At 42.9% G+C, this 20,130-nt stretch overlaps 2 protein-coding genes across 5 annotated transcripts in view; one reads left to right on the forward strand and one right to left on the reverse strand.

The window, feature by feature from the left end:
• LOC146547770 (rho GTPase-activating protein 6-like) overlaps nucleotides 1–3,040 on the reverse strand; it is a 136,002-nt gene extending 132,962 nt beyond the window's left edge. Inside the window, exon 1 of one of the 2 annotated variants that reach the window (XM_085265447.1) lies at nucleotides 1,700–3,040. In XM_085265447.1, coding sequence (XP_085121573.1) covers nucleotides 1,700–2,167 — 468 coding nt within the window. In that variant the 5' untranslated portion in view covers nucleotides 2,168–3,040. The remainder of the gene's footprint in view (nucleotides 1–1,699) is intronic. The other variant, XM_085265448.1, reaches the window with a different exon arrangement.
• Nucleotides 3,041–6,936: 3,896 nt separating this feature from the next.
• On the forward strand, nucleotides 6,937–19,394 carry LOC146547772 (MSL complex subunit 3-like). 3 transcript variants are annotated; one of them, XM_085264924.1, is made up of 14 exons: nucleotides 6,937–7,088; nucleotides 9,700–9,782; nucleotides 9,893–9,988; nucleotides 10,186–10,280; nucleotides 10,365–10,462; nucleotides 10,685–10,813; nucleotides 11,045–11,202; nucleotides 12,882–13,040; nucleotides 13,144–13,379; nucleotides 13,467–13,556; nucleotides 14,983–15,092; nucleotides 15,268–15,367; nucleotides 15,453–15,537; nucleotides 18,312–19,394. In XM_085264924.1, coding segments are annotated over exons 3-14 (1,362 nt in total). In that variant the 5' UTR covers nucleotides 6,937–7,088; nucleotides 9,700–9,782; nucleotides 9,893–9,986; the 3' UTR covers nucleotides 18,412–19,394. The 3 variants fall into 3 exon arrangements, with proteins under 3 accessions (XP_085121050.1, XP_085121049.1, XP_085121051.1); XM_085264923.1 differs by lacking the exon at nucleotides 6,937–7,088 and adding an exon at nucleotides 7,646–7,912; XM_085264925.1 differs by lacking the exon at nucleotides 6,937–7,088 and adding an exon at nucleotides 8,314–8,503.
• The last annotated feature ends 736 nt before the right edge of the window (nucleotides 19,395–20,130 follow it).

A 20,130-nucleotide genomic window follows, 5' to 3' on the forward strand; every position in this document is an offset into this window, starting at 1 on the left:
CTCCATACCGATGGCCTCATGTTGGCCCCAATCGGGGGGTGGAAACTGCAACTTAAACAGGCTTACAGTGATGGGAAACGCCACTCTCTGAGAACCTCAAGACATCTCGCAGAAGAAGAGAGGGAGGAAAATGCGAGTATGGACGCCTGCATGTGTGCGTGCGAGTGTGAGAAAGAAAGAAGAGGCGTGCTGCAAGAAAGTAAAACAGAGAGCGGCGCTGGAGCCGTTCCTTTTAATGGGAAATGATGGGGGAGCTGTTTGATGGCTGCGTGCTTTTGACCCTGTGACTGCTTGCAGTCGTGAGAACCAAGTCCCCGGCCATGTGTCCTTAAGCCCCTCATATCAACACACACACACACACACATACCGCCACATATACACACACACTTCCAATCAAATACAAGAAAAATATGCAGAAAAGGAGACTAAGTGTTTAAAGAAGCAGGAAAATTATACCTTTCCAGACAGAGTACAGGTGGACTCGTGTCAACTATGCACCCCCCCCCACACACACACACACACACTTAAAAAAAGTCCCCCAAGGATGTTTTGGTAAGGATTTCATCTACTGCCTGCCCCATATTCACACTCAGTTTGACATCTATATGAAGACAAAAGCCAAAGCAGCCCAATGATGACAACAGTAGGAGGGAAAAATCTATCGACACTTCATTGCACCTTTTGTTGGAGTGATTTAATCCTCAAAGTGCTGTAAGATTTTCTTTTGCTTTCCCAGGATAAGGTGTGACTCCCACAAAGACTGAAAACACAGTAATGACCATGCAGCCAAGGGAGAAACAAAAATCCAGGTGGGGGAGGTGGACCAGAGCTATCCCTTCCCCCTGAGTTAATTACCCATGTGCCCTTGGGCCAGACTAGGAAAAAAAAGCACTTTCCAGGCTGAAATGGGCTGACTGCTTTGGTACTGTAGGGCTTTCAGTTGCAGATGTCAAACATTCCCTGTCTTTTAAAACCCATAAATCTTTTAGGTAAAGCTCCAACATCTCGCTACCTCAGGTCATGGTCGAATTTCAGATAGCATTGTGCAATTTTGGTATCGATCTGATATCAAGCAAATGCAGGGCCAGGACTGCTGATACCAATACTTTAACCTTATAAAAGCACATTCTGAATGAGTAATCAGTCGCTGTGATATTTACTTTTCACAATAATTACATAATGAAATTAGAAAACACACATCTTTTAGCTTTTCATCTTTTTTAAACTGGGTTTTTGGAAACCTTGAATTTACATTGTCTGTCTCTAAAGCACTTTGGGTCAATTTCTGTTGTTTAAATGTGCTACAGGCTACAAATAAAATATACAGTCAACACAAGAGGTTCAGATATTTTTGATAGAGCGTGTTTGAGGTATATTTTTTCATTTACGAAGTTAATATGAATATTTTCTTTTTAAATTATGCATTTAACACAAGTCAGCAGGCTACACACTAAACTTAAGAGGCTAGAAACAAAGTATCGATCCTATCCCCCCCCCCGAAGCACACAGACGCTCAAGAATGCACTTCAAGGAAAGCGATGGGGTTGGAGGGCACATAACTCTCACAAATATGTATCATATGCATTCATGTAAGAAAACTAATTAGCGAGCTGAACGATAAGAGTGGGATTTCGTTTTAATCTGTTCCTTTTGGCCACCAAAAGAAAAAGAAACCTGTCACCCTGGGAAGGGAGTTTACCTCTGACTTCCACACGACGTAAGAGTGAGAGCTGGAAGGCTGCACTTTCTTCTGTAGCCACCTCCGCGGGGAAAACAGCGTGCCGGTGCTCCCTGAGGGAGCGGCACCAGCTCCCCTCACCATAAACGGTAAATCCCCGGCGGTATTCCTTTTGGCACGCTTAACCACGTCATAGTCAAAGTGGAAGTTGGAGGACGGGGAAACATCCAGAGGTATGGAAGGAGAGGAGATGGAAGGGGTTATAGGTTCCTTCAGGGTCGGGATCTTGGTGCGTAAAGCCGGCTTCACAGCCAAGCGCTCGGCGGACGCACCTGTGTCTGCGGCCGCTCCATCGCTCCCGGTGCCGCAGTGTCTGATGATGGCGGGGTCCAGGCTCCGGGTCTGGCGTAGCCTGCGTTTGGTTATGGCTTTGGAGGCAGGGGACGAGCAGGAAAAGACGCTGTTTAGAAGTCCTTGAGCGGCTGACATTGTGTTCAGAACTCACATTAGCGCACTTCGGAGAAGCTTCCCCGCGAACTTAAAAGTTCAGCGCTGCCCCATTAAAAGAGCCGGGCGGTGATGCATCTGAGTGGAGACACCGTGGACAAAGTCTTCTTTTCCTCCTCCGTGCTCCTCTGCTTATTCCTGTGCTGGAGCTGGAGCGAGAATCCTAGAAAGGTGGGGTGGGGGAGAGTGCGCTTAGGGGTGGGGTTCAGAAAATGTAAGACGAATGCCTCCTCGCTTGTTTTTATTTTTTGCTTAATAGTCAATTGAATGTTTGGTGATGGTTTAATAAATACATTGGGCTTGGCTGGTTTTCTCCACAAGATAACCAGCTGGTGAGCACTGTTCCTCCTCTACCAAAGTCCACCCTGTTACGCCCCTAGTCCAGGCGTGTAGAGACGCACATAAGGTTGGAGGAGAGAGAGACAAATACCCGCCCTGGTTCCCAAGCCAAACATCCAAAACCAGTTGTGAGTAAAAAAGGTGATTTTATTGAGGATAATGAAGCATAGCTCCAGGGTGAACTCAGGCCAAAATAATAAACAAAACCAACTAAGTCCCACCAGAAAACTAACTCAACCCTAAGAAAGAAACAGAACAAACAAATGACAATACTAACCCTCGCTCCCTAACCCGGAAAACAGGAGAAAACTGTTCCAAAGAAAAAGGCGGCTCACCCCTTCCACTTCAGCCTAAGAGTGCCTATAAGCGGCTCTCACAGATCACGCTCACACAAATACACACAGCCGTAACACACCCAGAAAAATATCATTTTAAGGTCAGTCTTAGTTAAGTTACATCACTTTTTTTTTTAATAAAATAAAATAAGGGTAATAAGGGTAAGGGTAATTCTGTAATTATAAAGCCCATTTCCATAAGAGGTAATTAAGACAAGGACAGACAATCAGCAGCCAGGAAGGAGGTCATGCATAGAGGTAGATGTGATTTAGCTGGGGATGAGTATTAATCCCAGCTTCCTATTAATCCACCTTGCTGTCTGGGAATAATAGACCTATCAGCAAAAGGCTGCTGCGCGCTATTATTAGCCAAACAATAAGTAAGCCAGGATTAATAGACCCATTCCTTTCTTTATACACCTGTGCATGAGACATTTGTTTACACAGATGCCCAAAAAGGGGGGAGTTAAGCTGGCTGTGTGTGCACAAGGAGTGCGTGTGTGTGTGTGTGTGTGTGTGTGTGTGTGTGTGTGTGTGTGTGTGTGTGTGTGTGTGTGTGTGTGTGTGTGTAATAGAGAGAGAGAGAAAGCAGAAGCATGTGTGGCCCTGTGTGTGTGAAAGTATGGGAAAAATGAAAAGAGACAGCGGGAGTCTGGGGAGGAGGGTGTCTCCCGGCTGATAAAGGAGCTTATGAAGCTGCACAGCATGACACACAGATACACATATGCGCACACACAGATACCCACAGAACAGCGTGACATGACACTGATAACAGCTGAGATAGATTTGACCCTTCTAAAAACAGTCTGAGGGGGGAAAGAATGGGACGCGGGCTGAACAAAAACACTCCAGTCCCAATTAGAAGAAGACAGTTCATGAATCTGTTTCATGATTAGAGATTTTTTCTTCACCTTTCTCGACAATCTTTCATTCAGTCCACTACAAAGTTGGTGGGTACACTCCCAGGGATGCTGGTAAGCACACTGAATAGTCTGATGTCATTCAGATTACAGTCATTCTCACATATTGGTTAAAAGCGTTCTCTGTCACTACCGTTCCAGTACACCGACTGCTGCCTGCTCCACTCTGTGTGTAGGGGGAGGGGCACATGGCACCTTTGTGAGGACAGATAGCCATAATACTGCATTCCCGAGTCTCTCATCCCTAGGTTTAACCACTAACCCCAATCACTAAGCACAATCATAAACATTTAATTCAATCTATTTATACAGCACCAAATCACAACAGCAGTCATCTCAAGTGGATCACCTATGAGTAAGGAAGGATAATCTCCCTTTTAAGAGGAAGAAACCTCGACTGCGACCAGCTGGGGATGGAGGAAGACAGGACAAAAGACACATTGTGGAAGAGAAGACGAGTTATTATTAATAACCATATGCTCTGTCAAAAAGAAAAGTTTAAGCTGAATCTTAAAAGTAGAGAGGGTGTCCGTCTTTTAACTCCAAATTGGGAGCTGGACCCACCTGGAAGCTGAAGGCTCTGCCTCCCATTCTACTTTTAAATATCCTAGGAACCACAAGTAAGCCTGTAGTCTGAGCAAGAAGCGGTCTGTTGGAGTGATATGGTACTGTAGGGTCTTTAAGATAAGATGGACCCTGATTATTCATGTGAGGAGAAGGATTTTAAATGTGATTCTGGATTTACAAGGGAGCCAATGAAGAGAAGCTAGTATTAGGGAAATATGCTCTCTCTTTATAGTCCCTGTCTGTACTCTTGGTGCAGCATTTTGGATCAACTGAAAGCTTCTCAGGGAGTTTTCAGGAACACTTAATAATAAAGAATTACAGTAGTCATTAGTTTGTAAGATTTTTAGAGCTGAGTACAGTGAATTTATCCTTATAACTTCTTATGACATCAACTTCTGAAATGCCTTGGGAGCAACTGTCAACTGTAGCTGCAAAAACAGCAAAAATAAAAAAATCAATTTCGGGAGCTCCAAAGACTGCAATTGCTCTAGTAGCCACTTGAGGCTGTTTTCAAAAGTGAGTCAAACCCAAAGACTCCCATGCTAAAATGCATAACTTCAAAAAGCATCACCCCAGGATGTTTACAGCCTGGTACAAAAACTGTTTTGGCCTCCATGTAAATAAATATTTCGAGTTTTCTCCTATGATACTGTGGTTTACAATAACTAGAGGTGGGCGGAACAATCCAAAAATCGATAGTAAGCATACCAACATCGGTATTGGTACTGATCGACACAATCATGTTGTAAAAGTGAAACTACAAATCACATTGATTTTGTGGTCATCAGTTTTGTTAGTTGATTTATTCAGAATTAGCAAAATGACAGTGACTCATCAAATAAGTCACAACACACTTATCCTCCCTATATAAGCTGCCTACACAAAGTTAAAAGTGTCAGTATCTGGTACTGGTATCAGGTCGATACCAAAACTTTTCAATAACTACTGCAATCACACGGGTAAGGCCTAAAGTTTAGGGCCTTGGTGGCTTTGATTGGCAGGTGGGCCAACACAGGATGCTGCAGCCTGTAGGCGCTCGCTAGGCCTCAATTCCACTATTTCCAGTCAGTGACCTGGATCTCCCCACTGTGTTTTTCTTGAATTTTCTGTGTGGTATAGCCCACCCAAGAAGTTTTCTGTTGTATAGAGTGAAATTCTAGTATTTTATTTGTCTGTTGCTTAGCACTAATAATCAGATATGGGTGTCTGTGGGCTGGCTGTGTCCACTTTTATACAGAAATAAGAAGCACCTGCTCTGAACACACCCCTCATCTGCCAAAGGTAACAGGAATTTATGCATCACTGAAACATTTACACCAATCTTTGACTTTTTAATGTTTTGCTGTCTTCCAGCTCTTCATCTGTGAATTAGTGAGCTCGTGTTACAAACATGTAATCCTAGAAAGCATTTCATTTGAAACTGATTTGACACATCTGTTAAAATATATCACGTGCAGTCAGGGTAAAAGGCAATGAGCGGAAATTAGCAGCGCTGCACATTGGTCGGTAATGTTCAGCGTTATATGCACGCTGTCCATATTTGGTCCACAGTAGTAGACCAGCATTGCCTGAAACCATTTTAAGCAAAATGAGTGCAGATTTAGCAGCAGAGACATGGTTTCCTGTGCCAGGGATCAGTTCACATTTCATTGTTCAAGGCTCTTAGAGAGAGATAAGCCTCAGTGAAAAGGTTACAAGGTCAGGAAAAAAAACCCTGCTGAAATATGTACCACGAGTAAATATCTGTCTAGACCTACAAATAAATCACGTTTTTAAATGATGTCTGCAGATTGATACACTAGTTAGTGTACGTAAGCGATAACACATTGGTTCAGTTAAGGGAAATTTAGCATTATTGAGACATGCAAAGTTTTCATTTAGTCTACTCTAAGTGATCTTCCAAAACTGCAAATAAGAAAAACTACATGTGCTGCACCCCTGGAAGGCTGTACCATCCTCAGCTTGCTTAATTTGTACTTAAAAGTACATTTAACCTTAGCAAATTGTCCATAATATAGCTGTGCTTTTTATATGCTACGTGGTTTTAGTCTGTTCAGAACTTAATTAATACATGGATGGCTTTCATCTTTGAGATCTCATCCGTGGGATTTTTTTCATAATGAAAAATCCTACTTTCTCTCCGTGCCCTCGAGCATGGGTGCGGGACTTAGCCTCAACTCAATTAGTTCAAACCAATGACATTTTTTGTATTGGACCAATACCAAGTAACTATAGGGCCAATGTTGCATACCAATACCAAAGCAATATTAATACTTTTAACATGTAAAGGTAGGTTATGTAGGGGAAAGCAGTGCATCATTATTTATGAGATGATCGAAATTAATTTGTAAATTCTGAACACTAAATCACTGTATGTTTTTACTTTTCACAATAATAGGTTAATATAATAAAACACACCTTTTACCTTTTCAAGTAGTTGGACACTGTTTTTTTTACAACAAAAAACCCCAACATTTATTTCATATAATTCAGTGGGCCACATACTGAACTTAGCAGATAGAAACAAAGTATTGAGTTGCGCTAGCATCGATCTGATATCAGTACCAGCCTCGAGATCCGATGCTATTTGGATCCGCCCACACCTGCTTGTCCACACCTGGATTAATGGGAGACAGCTCAGGTCGAGTTCAGGTGTTTTCGTTTGGATTTCTACAGCATGTGTATCTTATGTGTAGCATTTTTAGTTCCTGAAGTCGATTGTACATTGGAGGAATTATTCAAGTGAGTGATATTTGTTTCAGGTATTGCCTTTGTTTTTCATTTGCTTTAAAGCCTCCCAATCATGTGTATCAGTCAGCTGAGTGGGCACCTTATAAAAAGGCATTTAAGTTAATACATTGTACCCTATTTCCTTAAACTGCTGTGCTAATCCTGAAGCTTTCTGAGGGATGCAGCTACAACAACGCCATTCTTTTACACTAACAAAGTCCGTTTCGTTGGGATTTTTTTTAAAGTTCAAATACTGACATCTTCTGGTGAATCTTTGAAACTACACCATCTGTACGGTGTCCCCGAAAGCTCATTTCAAAAGCTCATTGCGCTTTTAAATGCTGCCTTCGCTGTGATTGTAGTTACAAGGCTGCGGCAATTCACGTGCAAGAGCCATAGTTTCCAGCTTCAGTTTGTAATGAAAGTACGTGGAGGGGGGTTTATAAATGCATTTGACTCGCCGCCTCTGCACTTGTTATCCACAAGTAACCACAAGTAAGCGCGTGACCCACAGTGGTCCCGCGCTGTGTCGACTAGAGAAATTACGAGCGGTCCTTGAAAGCAGCCAGAGCATCAGCAGCAGTAAGACTAGCAGCATCTCATCCCACAACAGCGCCATCCTTCCACAGTGTGTTTTGGTGGAAGAGCCTTCACAGGGAAGAGTCTGGCAACGAAAGGGTTAAGGGGTTTACAGGGTTCAGATCGATGCCTCCTCTCCCACACGTCGCCATGAACAAATGAATTCGCGGGGAATTAAATATCAATTTCACAAAGGAGAGCGAGTCCTGTGCTTTGAACCCGACCCCACCAAGGCTAAAGTGTTGTATGACGCTAAGGTAAATGTTTTGCGCAGAAAGATGCAGACTGGTCGGATTTTCGACTTTGTATAAACGTGTAATTCATTCTAAGGGGGAAGCAGCGTTGATTCTTTAAGGTGTGGGGCTCTAAATGTAGCTTGGGATGGCTGCTTAGGCCACAGGAAAATACGCTTGCACAAATAACGCCCAGGCTAGGTTCTCTTGATGTTTTTCGAGTGGTTTCCGGGTGTGTTTGATTAGCTGTGTGTCGCTCGCGGGTCACAATTTAGAAAAAAAAAAGTCAACACAACCTTGACGTTTTGTAATGTTACCGGTTTGTTTGTGTGGAGGAGGCTGCTGAAAGGGGAATTTCACATGAAAATTCTGTTGCAGTCAGTTAGCATTAGAAGCATCTTTAAACAGCAGTAAGGGAGTTATTACCCGGGCGGCTTGCCGTGCAAAGCAGATTAATGTCAACACACCAACCAACAAGCGCACCACGACAGCAGGGCTGCTAACTTTGCACACACAGTTGTCTGCCTATTTCAGTTTAGTTGTTTGCTGGCTTTTTTTTTAAGCGGGCTAAAATTGTCCAGCAGACTGGTGGCTATTCTGCTGCCTGACTAGCTGGTAAGCTAACGCTCCAAGAAAGCTACAGTCTTTACTCCACTCTAGCATGGCTGTTGCTAACCTGCGCTAGCTAGTGGTTAGCATAAACACTTATTTGCAGTTGTCTTAGTATATTATATTAAATGATCATTCTTAGTGTCAGAATGTAGCTGATTTACGTGGATATTTTTTTTATCCTGATAAACCTTTAAGTATTTAGCTTTAGTTATAAGTTGGGTAATTACTGTTTTATTATGAGAGGTTCAAGGGTAAAGGGTTTATCTACACTTGTTTGTACTTTCTATGGTCTAATCCTTTCATAGCTTTATGATTGATACTGATTGCATTAACATCAAGATTTTGCTGAGTCTAGATGTTGCAAGTGTCAAATTCTGATTTGCAAAGTAATAACAGTCAGAGTAACAAGTGCAAGAGATTTTTTTAAATTATAATAGACTGAGTATTACACATAACTTAGCTTCATATGCAGGTAATAACTAAGCAAATGGAGTTTTTGCATCATGTCTTGGGGTGTGATAGTATTCTCATATATTGCGTGGCGGTATCTGGTGTGCCTGTATCGCTACAATATCAATATTTTGTTAAATAAATTAAAATACCCTGGGAAAAGAACAAGAGTACACCACCATCCGGTTATGTTGTTAGCCATGATATTGGGTGAGCCAATTTAATGTAAGTTAACAAACAAAACGACCAACACTGGACACACTTTGCTTGCTCTGAATTAGGAGGTAGCTTTGTCAAGCTAACGGCTCAGTCACACAAGTAAAACTAAGACAGAAATCTCTTTACAGCTATAATAATAGTGGTTTCTGATGATTGTATTGTATTTTTTTACATTCTGCAAGCGCAACTTATGGTGACTAAATGGTTTCTCAGAGCTTGAGGATGTTGTGCTCGGGGCCACTTTTGATCTGAAGGTCGCCTGAATGCCAATGCCGTGCCACCTGCAGACCACAACAATGTACACTGTGCTTGCCACAAATAAGTGATACAAAATCTCTTTGTTGGTCTGCTAGTTATGCTAATATGCAAATTCCTTATTTTTCTTCTTGTACTTGAACCCTTTATTGATTATTGACCCTTTATTAAAACTGGAAATGAATGATTACCCCAGAAAATGGTGGTGTTGGGTACTTGCTAAGATATGAATAGATGTTTAGCAGGACTGCGCTAACTGTGTGTTCATGTTGCAGGTCCTTGATGTCTTGATAGGTACAGATGAACATGGAAGACGAATCCCGAAGTACCTGATTCATTTCAATGGTTGGAACAGAAGGTAAAATTCTCCTTTCATCAGCTTTTGTATGAAGCAGTAATGTAGCACTGCTGTCAAGGCCACACACTTTTAATTATTGATATATTTTGCATATATGGCTGTTTTTGTAGCTGGGATCGTTGGGCCGCAGAGGATCATGTCCTAAGGGACACCGAGGAAAACCGAAAATTACAACGTAAACTGGCTCGCAAAGCTCTAGGTCGCATGTAAGTTCACGTTCTAATCGTCTACTGATGATGATCAGCAATTACATGATGATGAAGTTCTGAAAAATTTTGATTTAAAAAGTCCAGTGTGGTGTATTTCATTTCATTGCCTGCAAGTTTTGGATTTGACCTTTTGGAATGTCTGTCTGTAGAAAAGTCTGAGACAGTTTTTTTTTCTTTTTGTTTCTCGGTGATAGGAAGAGAAAGGGATGGGTAAAGAGGCGCCGTCGTCAGTCTGGTACTAAATCTTCTCTGAAGACTCTCCCAAAGGAGGACGACAGCGATGACGCGTGTGAGAAATCTCTCTGCATCTCTTTGTCTTTTGCTCCCCGTCTCCCTCAGCAATCAAGTTAAGCCCCACGTGTTCTTTCTCCAGGCTTAATTTCAACTTCGGAAAGCAGCGACGGGGACGATTCTGACCCCGAGTCTTCAAATAGCGGGGACAGCACCTTCTCTGAGGACATCAACAAAATGGTAAAAGTTGATCGGCACAGGTTCAAGGGCATGTAGATCACTAGTTGCATTGCAGGCCTTTAGATAACATCACTGTCAGGCTTAACTTGAAGTAAATGACCTTGATATGTGTAATATGTGGCTGATAAATTCAACTGTGGTTGTGGGAGGGATTTCTGGCCACGGAAAATCTACGCGATTGTTTTTATTGATCCTCCATTTGTACATTTGTTTTTGTATCAGAGGGTTGAGGCAGACGTGAATGTCAAGAGGGAATATGAGGAGAAGGTCATTCATGTTGACATCAACATCCCCGATGTTCTGAAGAAGAAACTGGAAGATGACTGCTTCTACATCAACAAGAGGAAGAAGGTGCGGGCAGCAGATCCTGGGCACACACCGCTTTCTAAAGCCTATATACAAAATGTCAACAGCTCATTGGTTGTTTTTGTTCTACAAATCCATCATAATTTAGCTTGGCAGCTAAAGGACGGGTGGGCACGACTCAAAGATTTCTGACACTGGTTTGTGTTTGGAAAGAATTGTAGGATATGGAACTGAAGCGTGTCAGTATTTAACCTCGTGTTGTTTTACCTCTCTCAGCTCGTGATGGTTCCCTGTCAGACAAACGTTGTGCACATCCTGGAGTCCTACGTCAAGCACTTTGCGATCAACAAAGCGTTCATGGCCAACGAGCGGTACAGGCGTCAGCAGAGCACCACGCAGAGCGGCAGTCCACAGCCAATCCCTCCAGAGAAAAGGTTAGTATTGATGTTCTTTAAACAGGAGGGGAAAAAAGGCGATCCAAGCACGCAAACCACTTAGTCTTCATTTCCAAGTGTCCAATAGAAAATGGTTAATGGGAATTAAAACTGAAACATGCTCTAATACATACAAATTTGTCCACTCAGTGGCCACTTTATTAGGTACATATTTGATCCCCTTTTGCCTTCAGCGCTGCCTTAATTCGTCATGTAAAGATGGCATTTGGTTCTTGTTGATATGATGGCGTCACAGAGATGCTGCAGATTTGACCTTCTGAAAGTCATGGCAGAAATGGAGACTTGGATCAGACAGTAATCAATTCAATTTTATTTGTATAGCGCCAACTCACAATAACAGTCGCTTCAAGACGCTTTATATTGTACAGTAGATCGTACAATCATAGATACAGAGAAAAACCCAACAGTCATATGACCCCCTATGAGCAAGCACTTTGGAAACAGTGGGAAGGAAAAACTCCCTTTTAACAGGAAGAAACCTCCGGCAGAACCAGGCTCAGGGAGGGGCGGCCATCTGCTGCGACCTGTTGGGGTGAGAGAAGGAAGACAGGATAAAAGACATGCTGTGGAAGAGAGACAGAGGTTAATAACAGATATGATTTAATGCAGGGAGGTCTATTAACACACAGTGAGTGAGAAAGGTGACTGAAAAAGAAAAACTCAATGCATCATGGGAATCCCCCGGCAGCCTATGTCTATTGCAGCATAACTAAGGGAGGATTCAGGGTCACCTGGTCCAGCCCTAACTATATGCTTTGGCAAAAAGGAAAGTTTTAAGCCTAATCTTGAAAGTAGAGATAGTGTCTGTCTCCCGAATCCAAACTGGAAGCTGGTTCCACAGAAGAGGGGCCTGAAAACTGAAGGCTCTCCCTCCCATTCTACTTTTAAATACTCTAGGAACAACAAGTAGGTCTGCAGAGCGAGAGCGAAGTGCTCTAATAGGGTGATATGGTACTACAAGGTCATTAAGATAAGATGGGGCCTGATTATTTAAGACCTTGTATGTGAGGAGCAGGATTTTGAATTCAATTCTGAATTTAACAGGAAGCCAATGAAGGGAAGCCAAAACAGCAGAAATATGCTCTCTTTCTAGTCCCTGTCAGGACTCTTGCTGCAGCATTTTGGATTAGCTGAAGGCTTTTCAGCGAGTTTTTAGGACTTCCTGATAATAATGAATTGCAGTAGTCCAGCCTGGAAGTAATAAATGCATGAACTAGTTTTTCAGCATCACTCTGAGACAGGATATTTGTAACTTTAGAGATGTTGCGCAAATGGAAGAAAGCAGTCTTACATATTTGTTTAATATGTGCATTGAAGGACATCCCCCTCCCCCAACCAGATTTGGTGAGCCCTTCCAAACGTTAGCCTCAATTTTTTTCTTAGCTGACAGGAGTGGCACCAGGTGTGGTCCTCTGGACATGCAACATGTTAAAAATTGAAGTGGATGAGCTACAGAAGCAGAGATGCTCTTCTTTGCACCTTGGTTGCAATGAGTGGTTATTTGTCTTTTCTTCTGACCGTTCTCTGTAAACCACAGTAACATTTATCTTGTTGAAATTATACTGAAACAGGGCACTCGAATAGCTTCCCTTCACTGGGGCCTGTATAATCAACGCACACTTGTTACATCTCTTATTCCTTCCTGTTTTTTAATAAAGTGAGGAGCTGTGTAAGGAAATGGTCGACGGCCTGAGGATTACGTTTGACTTCACCTTACCCATGATCCTTCTCTACCCCTGTGAGCAAGCCCAGTTTAAGAAGGTCAGCTCCTCGAGGCTCTTCCTGGCCATGAATGAAAGCTCCCCCTGCTCAAGCAAGTAAGTGTGCTGCGATGAATCCCTTGTGCCGCATCAGAAAGCACTGCGTTCAACTGCTGTGCTGTTTATTTTATTTTTTATGCATTTGCCTTTGCTTCCAAAGCACCCAAAGAGAACGCAGTCCAAGCCCACTGGGGCACAACCCGCCTACCCCTCAGTCCACAGACAGCCAGCCAGCCCTAAGTGACATCTCTACTACCACCCCCACCACTCCAGCCCCAACCCCAAAGCGCCGGCGCCACCCCGATATGGACTGCATTTCCTACCAGTCGCAATCACTGAGGCGCTCTACCAGGAACACGTCCGGAGGTGACCGTCCAGCTGAGGGAAGCAGCGGCGGTAATGAGTTTAAGTTCCTCCTGGATTTGATGTAGCTTTGTGTTTACACAAACTCAACTTAGAAATGCAACATATGTCATGATATAGGTGGAGGCAGCGCCACGGCGTCACCGCAGCTCAAACGGCGAGTGGTCGACACCTCATCGCAGCCCAAGTTCTTCCTTAACCTTGACAAAAGTAAGCTCCGCGTCTCTGAAAGTACTCTGTGTGATTGTAAGTTTGTGAAAATCACTATCATGTCGTAGCTGCAAACCTCTTTGAAACCCTACAGCGTAACCTGACGTGCACCTCCCCAAAATTCCCTGCAAGTCTAAATCAAATTTGACTCATGATTTAACTCATTAGAATCCTTAATTTGTCCACATAAGTAGACAAATCAGAACGGAATCAACTTTTGGAGATTTACTTTCCTGGATGATTGAGAATGCTTCAAGACAGAAGTAGATAAGTATTCACCTGGTTCTTCGTTCTGCTTTTAAACTTTCTGAAGCAGGTTTTATGTGTAAAATGGCAATAGTAGCAACTCTCTGCTAAACGATTGCTCTACTAGGCTTGTATTGTCACAGGTCACGGCATGCTCAAGTACCAAGGAATGAGACCAAGCATTTATCTGTAACCGTATTCTTTGATCTAGTCGCCTGTGCAGATAAAACCTCCCCAAAATTGACAAACACAGCTGCCGTCAAGAAATTTAAAAGCTATGTAATTCTAAACAAAATGAAAACCAACAAGAAGAGTTTGCAAGAGTAGAATGAGAGGTTTCGGCTCTCGGGCTCCTGTGGAAGCAGCTCCCAGTTGGGTTCAACAGCTCGCTCATAAGGGATCGTTGGTGTTCTCTATCAAATTTGGTGTAGTTTGGAAACTTTGTCTTTCCCTCAGAGATGCAGATTCATTTATTTTTATGTTCTTAGGGGAATGTTTGCATAATTACACTCACTTCCAGAAGGGGGAGACATGAGCTCCTCACTGCAGGCTTTATTGTAGCCATGTTTCCTGATTGGGTGAAGATCAGAATAACGCACTTCCTGTAAACGCACAGTGATTGTGTTTGAGTGCTAACTTTGATTTTGTAGTAAGCAGTTTAGCCCAGTAGGTGGTGTTATCTCACTTCTGTCCTCCCACATTCTTCCCCTCTTCAAAGTCAGCGAGCTGCTCTCTGCCAATAAAGTTATTACAGTGAACTCAAGTTAAATGTAAAGAAACATTTTAGTTAACAAAATGAAAATAAAAAACAACTATTTTGTGAACTTTACATTTTATTTTAGTTCGTTTTTAATGATTTTATTATTATTCCTAAATCGTACCTCTGACACACACCGTAATAATTAAAGACTAAAACTAGCAGTGAAATTAATTAAAAACTAAACATTTTCAAACTAAGCTGTAATAAGAAAATCCACACTGGAAACTAACTGAAACTAAACTGAATTTAACAGGTCCAAATGAAATGAAAACAATAACTAAGCTCTAACAGTTTGAATCGTTTCCTTTGAATGTTTTTGTTGATCATCGATAGCGTGCTGTGAAAATGTGAATAATTAACAGAATCAGCTGATCTGTCTTTCTGGCAGTGATCTTTCCTTTTATTTTCCCCGTCCCGCAGAGACTCCAGTGCACAGCGGCTCCTCTTCCCCGTTGCCTTTGACCCCGAGCAAAGAGCGCAGCGGCCCTTTCTACGGCCTGGAGAGCCGCAGAAACAACGAGCTCAATGAGGTGATGAAACTGTGTGATTATCTGGAATGTGGGAATTGCTCAAAGGCACTAGGATCATTTTATGTATTGTAATGTGCTGCTGTAGATTTGTATACACCACCCAGTTGACAGGAGGTTGAAACATTGCACTCACAACTCCACTAAACTGTGCTGTTCTGTTTGCTCTGCCCAGCAGGTTTTGAGTTGGAAGCTGACTCCTGATAACTACCCTCTGAATGACCAGCCTCCTCCGCCATCCTACCTGTATGGGTCACAGCACCTTTTGCGACTCTTCGGTCAGTTTCAGTCCAGACACGGTTTATGCTACTAGCCTTTTCCCCACACTGAAACACTCCCATAATCCCTGTTTTTGGCTTTTAGTGAAGCTTCCTGAAATCCTGGGAAAAATGCAGCTGCCTGAGAGGAGTCTCCGAGCCCTGATTAAACATCTGGAACAGTTCCTCAGGTAATCGGTTGTTAGTTAGGAGACTTAGATCAGCAAACCTGATTCACGCTCATTTCTGCTTGGTTCACAAAAGCAAGAGTTTAAAAGGATGGACAAATCACTAGTACGCCCAAAATAACTGAGAATCACGAGAACAAAAAGGAAAAGGAGGAGCAAGTAAATGAGAACATGGAGGGGAAAGCTGGAGTGAGAGGGAGCACGTGCTGGAGGGAGGGAGATGAGTGGGCGTTACACAAGCGCGGGAGTCTAATCTTTAAATCCTCCCGAGTGATCTTCAATTCAGCTGCTCCCAAACCTGAGGGGATTTAGGTCCTCTGGTTCTGTAATCAAACGCATGCAGTGCCGCCTTCTGCCATCAAGCAGCGCTGTGGAGCCAGTGAGCAGAGCTCGGCATGGAGCGGGAACAGATCTCTGCTCTGAGAGCCGGCGTTGCCTCTTTCATCACCTAAGTGGTAAGTGTTTATAAATGGATGTCATTAAAGGGTCGTCAGGGAGACGGTCAGTTTGTCAGGACAAGGTGAGGAGAGGGGGGCGTGCAGCAGGAAAGGATGGGATGCATCACTTTTTTTGTTGGTTTTTGTTTTTGTTTGTGCCCCTTTTCTTGTCTCAAACATCATTGTCATAGTGTGACTATTACACTATTACCTCAAACATTAGCAGTGCCTCTTGGCAAGGCTATCCCATCAGCAGTGGGGTAAACATGTGCAGAAGGTTCTCTTAATTCACTCGACTGCTGATCGCTTCTTTCTTTTTCTGAAGGATCATCGTTGTGTTAAAGGGCACGGAGCTGTTCCAGGATCAGTGTTGCTCTCTGATGTTTCCTTCATTTCTAATTAATATGTTCACCATGTTGCAGTTAGTGAGACCCTGAACACAAACTAACATAGTGGAATATTTTTTTTCTTCTTCTGTTTTTATCTGTAATCAGCCTTGTGGCAGATTGTGCCGAGCGGGCAAAAACTGATTGATGTCGCAGGGACTGATGTGCATTGCATTCTGGGATTTGGCCACAGTTGATCTCTCACTCTCTCTTTCTCCGCTAGTGCGAATACGATTAAGTGTGGGGCGCACGTGTGGGGCACGTCATGGCATATGTACCTGTGTCGTTTCTGATCCAGCGCCAACGATGACAACGAGGCCTAAATTTCTGGCACAAAAGAGGCCCCACACTTTTCAGAGCAACAAATAGCTGCTTTTTAATACTGATTTTATTCTTTTTATTTAAAGTTTTTAAGACAAAAGAGTCTTTGATTGCTTGTCACGCTTTCCCATCAATGTCCCATTAGTTTGTTTGTTGTTTCTTAAGTTCTGCTCTGATGAGGATAATTTGTTTGCATTGAGATTAGGAAGGCCGGTGGAGCTAAGATGAGATGGCAAGATTTAGAGGATTTGGCCGAGTGGCGGATACTAAGAAGATTCCAGATTAGTTTTCCCCGCTACTGATTAGATGGGAGGGTGGGGTGGGGGTGGGGGGATTTTTCACTCTTTCCCTCTCTGGCTGTCCGTCAGTCGTCTTCTTGGTCTTTCTGTCACATTGATTGGTTATAGGGATTGATTGGTGGGGTGTGGGCTTTGTCTCCAAAATGTCCACTCCAAGCTGAGGGCAGAAGGCGACAGAGTGTAGGATTTATGTGCAACACAGCCAGGGATATCTAGGAAAACACAGGCTGATGTCAGCTAAGACTAGGGGTGGGTTTAAAAAATCGATTTTCTGATTCAAATCTATTTTAGCTTGAATAAAGCGATATCAATTCATTAAATCCTGAATGGATTTTTAAATGTATTTTGCTAGAAAAATGCCAGAATCTCAGGTTAAAGCTCACAAAACTATTTCACCAACAACCAAACAGCTAAAACTGCAAATGAGAGCAGGTAAAAAAAGACGTAAACACAAAGTGTGGATCGTTCACCTGACGACACGTACATGCCATCGGGGCTGAAAGCCGACATCTCACAGATTCTGATGCTGCAGGTTTTGTCACTCTGATTAAAATTCACTGAACTAGCAACAAAAGAAGATCCAAACTACGCTTCACGTTTGATAAACATTGTCATTAATTCCCTCTTACTTTCGCTGTTTTGCTTCCACCACGATAAAATCACACTTCCTGCGCAGCTCTCACTCTCTGTGTACTTCAAGAACAGTTTCCCATCTAAAATCTCTGTTTTCTGCATTATATGCTTGCTTATTGTACACCAGTCTACCTTTGTGTACAGCGCTGTTGGCCGCGGTTTTGTTTTGTTTTTTTCAAAAATGACTTCCGACAAAGTCTCATTTCTGCTGTTCAATATTGAGGAAATGTAGACTTTTTAAATATCAAAACGGTTAGCTGTGTATATATTAAAACCTGTGCTCTGCTTCACTTCAGCAGCATCAGGTGATGTTGATTCATGGTTTTCTTCAGTTTGTGATCTACTGCAGAATATTTCTAAGGTTATCTGCTATAAAAATATTTTATCCTCAGTTACTTTGACACAAAGGCACATGCTATGATGCTTACACCTCTGAACTCTCACAAGTGTCAGCTTTGTTTTTATACATATAAAAATATGGATATGTACTGATAAATGATCAGAATTATAATATTTCTGACTGAGTCAAAATTTGGACCTTGTAAATCAGAATTGAATCGATTATAGAAATCAGTGACTATACTAAGCCCTAGCCAACACCATCCTTGCACTGTTGTCGTGTAAGCCTGTCATGTCATCTTCATCTGAAAAAAATGGCTCATTCTGAGTATTTATTTGTTCTCCTTTTTGCTCTTTTTCAGGTTTCTGGCCGAGTTCCATGAGGATTTTTTTCCAGAGTCTGCATACGTGTCGGCATCTGAGGCTCACTACAGCATGAAACAACCGAGGCCGGTTTACTGAAGGAGACATGGGTCGCCCACTTCTTCCTTTGCTCGTCTCTTCCCTGACCTCTAACCACCCCCCTCAGCTTGTCTAGCGCTGACCTGTCTGAGCTCGTGTTTACTGGACTAAATGTCAGCTTTCTCTGGATTTCCGATTTCTTCGCCTCTGGCCCAACATTAGCTTTCTGGGTGTTGTACTGTGGAACATTTGCTTCTACTGTCCCCACTAACCCTCGCCTATGCTCTGTGTGTGGCAATGTCACGTGCGCGAGGCCACGCCTGTGCCGCTTTGCTGTGGTTCATGTCGAGGGCAGCTTTCTGTAACCCTTGGTAAGACTGAAATCTTAGAAAACTGCTAACCATCAAAGCCTCGCTTTCTTCACTCTAGTTCAGAGCTGCGACCACATTGCGGTGCTCTGCTTGTCTGCCTTCCCGATGAACCCATTTGGGATACTCGCAAGGGCTTTGTATGCAGATTTGCTTGTTTTTTTTGTTTGTTTGTTTTTTGTCTTTAAGCTTAGCCCCGTCCTATTTGTGGCAACGCTGCCACCAAGCTTCTGTATACAGTTTCCCTGAGGCTGCATTAGGACTCTCTCTCCCTGTCCTCAATGTTTTCCTGCTTTCACTGAGCTGATCAAATTCACAGACTGTTCAAGAACTTTGATTCAGGACTGATTTCTTTAGGTTCTTGACAGTTTTATGGTCTGTTCAGTGTCCTGAGGTCTGCTTTCCTGCTTTGTTTTGCATGTCTGATAACTGTCAGTCATCTGATTTTTATCGTTTCTTCCCTCCTGTCAGTAAGAATCGGGTGCAATTTGTCCTAAAGCTCATCTTCAGTTAACGGGTAGTCTTAATGCACAGTTCTTCTAGACCCTGAAGCTTTTTTTGGACCAGTTCAGTTTTGAATTTTATGTACAAATGTACAATTTTTAATGCAGCAAAAGAAACGACGTGCTTTACTCGTGAAATTGTGAACATGTAAATAAATGCTAAACGCCTGTTCATCAGCATGTTATATTTCTTTGTACACCACTGGCTCACTCCAATAATACCTCAGTTTGTTTTGGCCGCACACGCTATGTACAGGATGTCTGAATTTTTCTGTTTCATTTGAGCGCTTTTGTTTCCTTCCAGCTCTGTTCATAGTTCAAATAAAGACGTTTTCTGAAGGCTTGCAGCTTATTTACATAAGCGCGAGGCAGCGAGACGACTTGGTGCCCCTGCCAGTTTTGTGTATGCGCTTCTTGCACCTTGGTGCCTTTTTCACTATAAGATGAATTAGCAGGAAGCATGCGAGTGGATTGTGATGGAGCACTTTAAATTTGGACACAGACAGGAGAATTTTATCAGCTGCCTCGACCTTGCTTGTCAGCACGCAGCAGATGATTTAAAATTGAGGCGGTGGAAGTTGCTGCCACAGCTTGACATTTTGATTCCGCCGTCTTTGTCAACAGGACTCTTCTGTCTCGCAGCAACTTAAAAGCGACCCTTATTGAAACTCCTGGTGCTCGTTTATACTGTTTAAGTGTGGCACCACCGGCAGTCATCCAAGGTGATAAAATGACTGAGAGAATAAAATGACTACAGTAGCGGGAAGATATGTTTAACTGATGGTGTACGATACTGCCACAGCCAGCTGGACTGTTGGTCCGATCGATGTCTGCTGAATGTGGATGAGGCTCTGAGTGCTCGTCTCAAGAGGTGGCCATGTTTTTGGCACTTATTTAGATCGGGTTCT

The sequence above is a fragment of the Mchenga conophoros genome, linkage group LG23 (assembly GCF_057382185.1).
Source record: "Mchenga conophoros isolate Kocher_MC1m ecotype Shallow Benthic linkage group LG23, M_conophoros_male_GT1.1, whole genome shotgun sequence".
NCBI lineage: Eukaryota > Metazoa > Chordata > Actinopteri > Cichliformes > Cichlidae > Mchenga > Mchenga conophoros.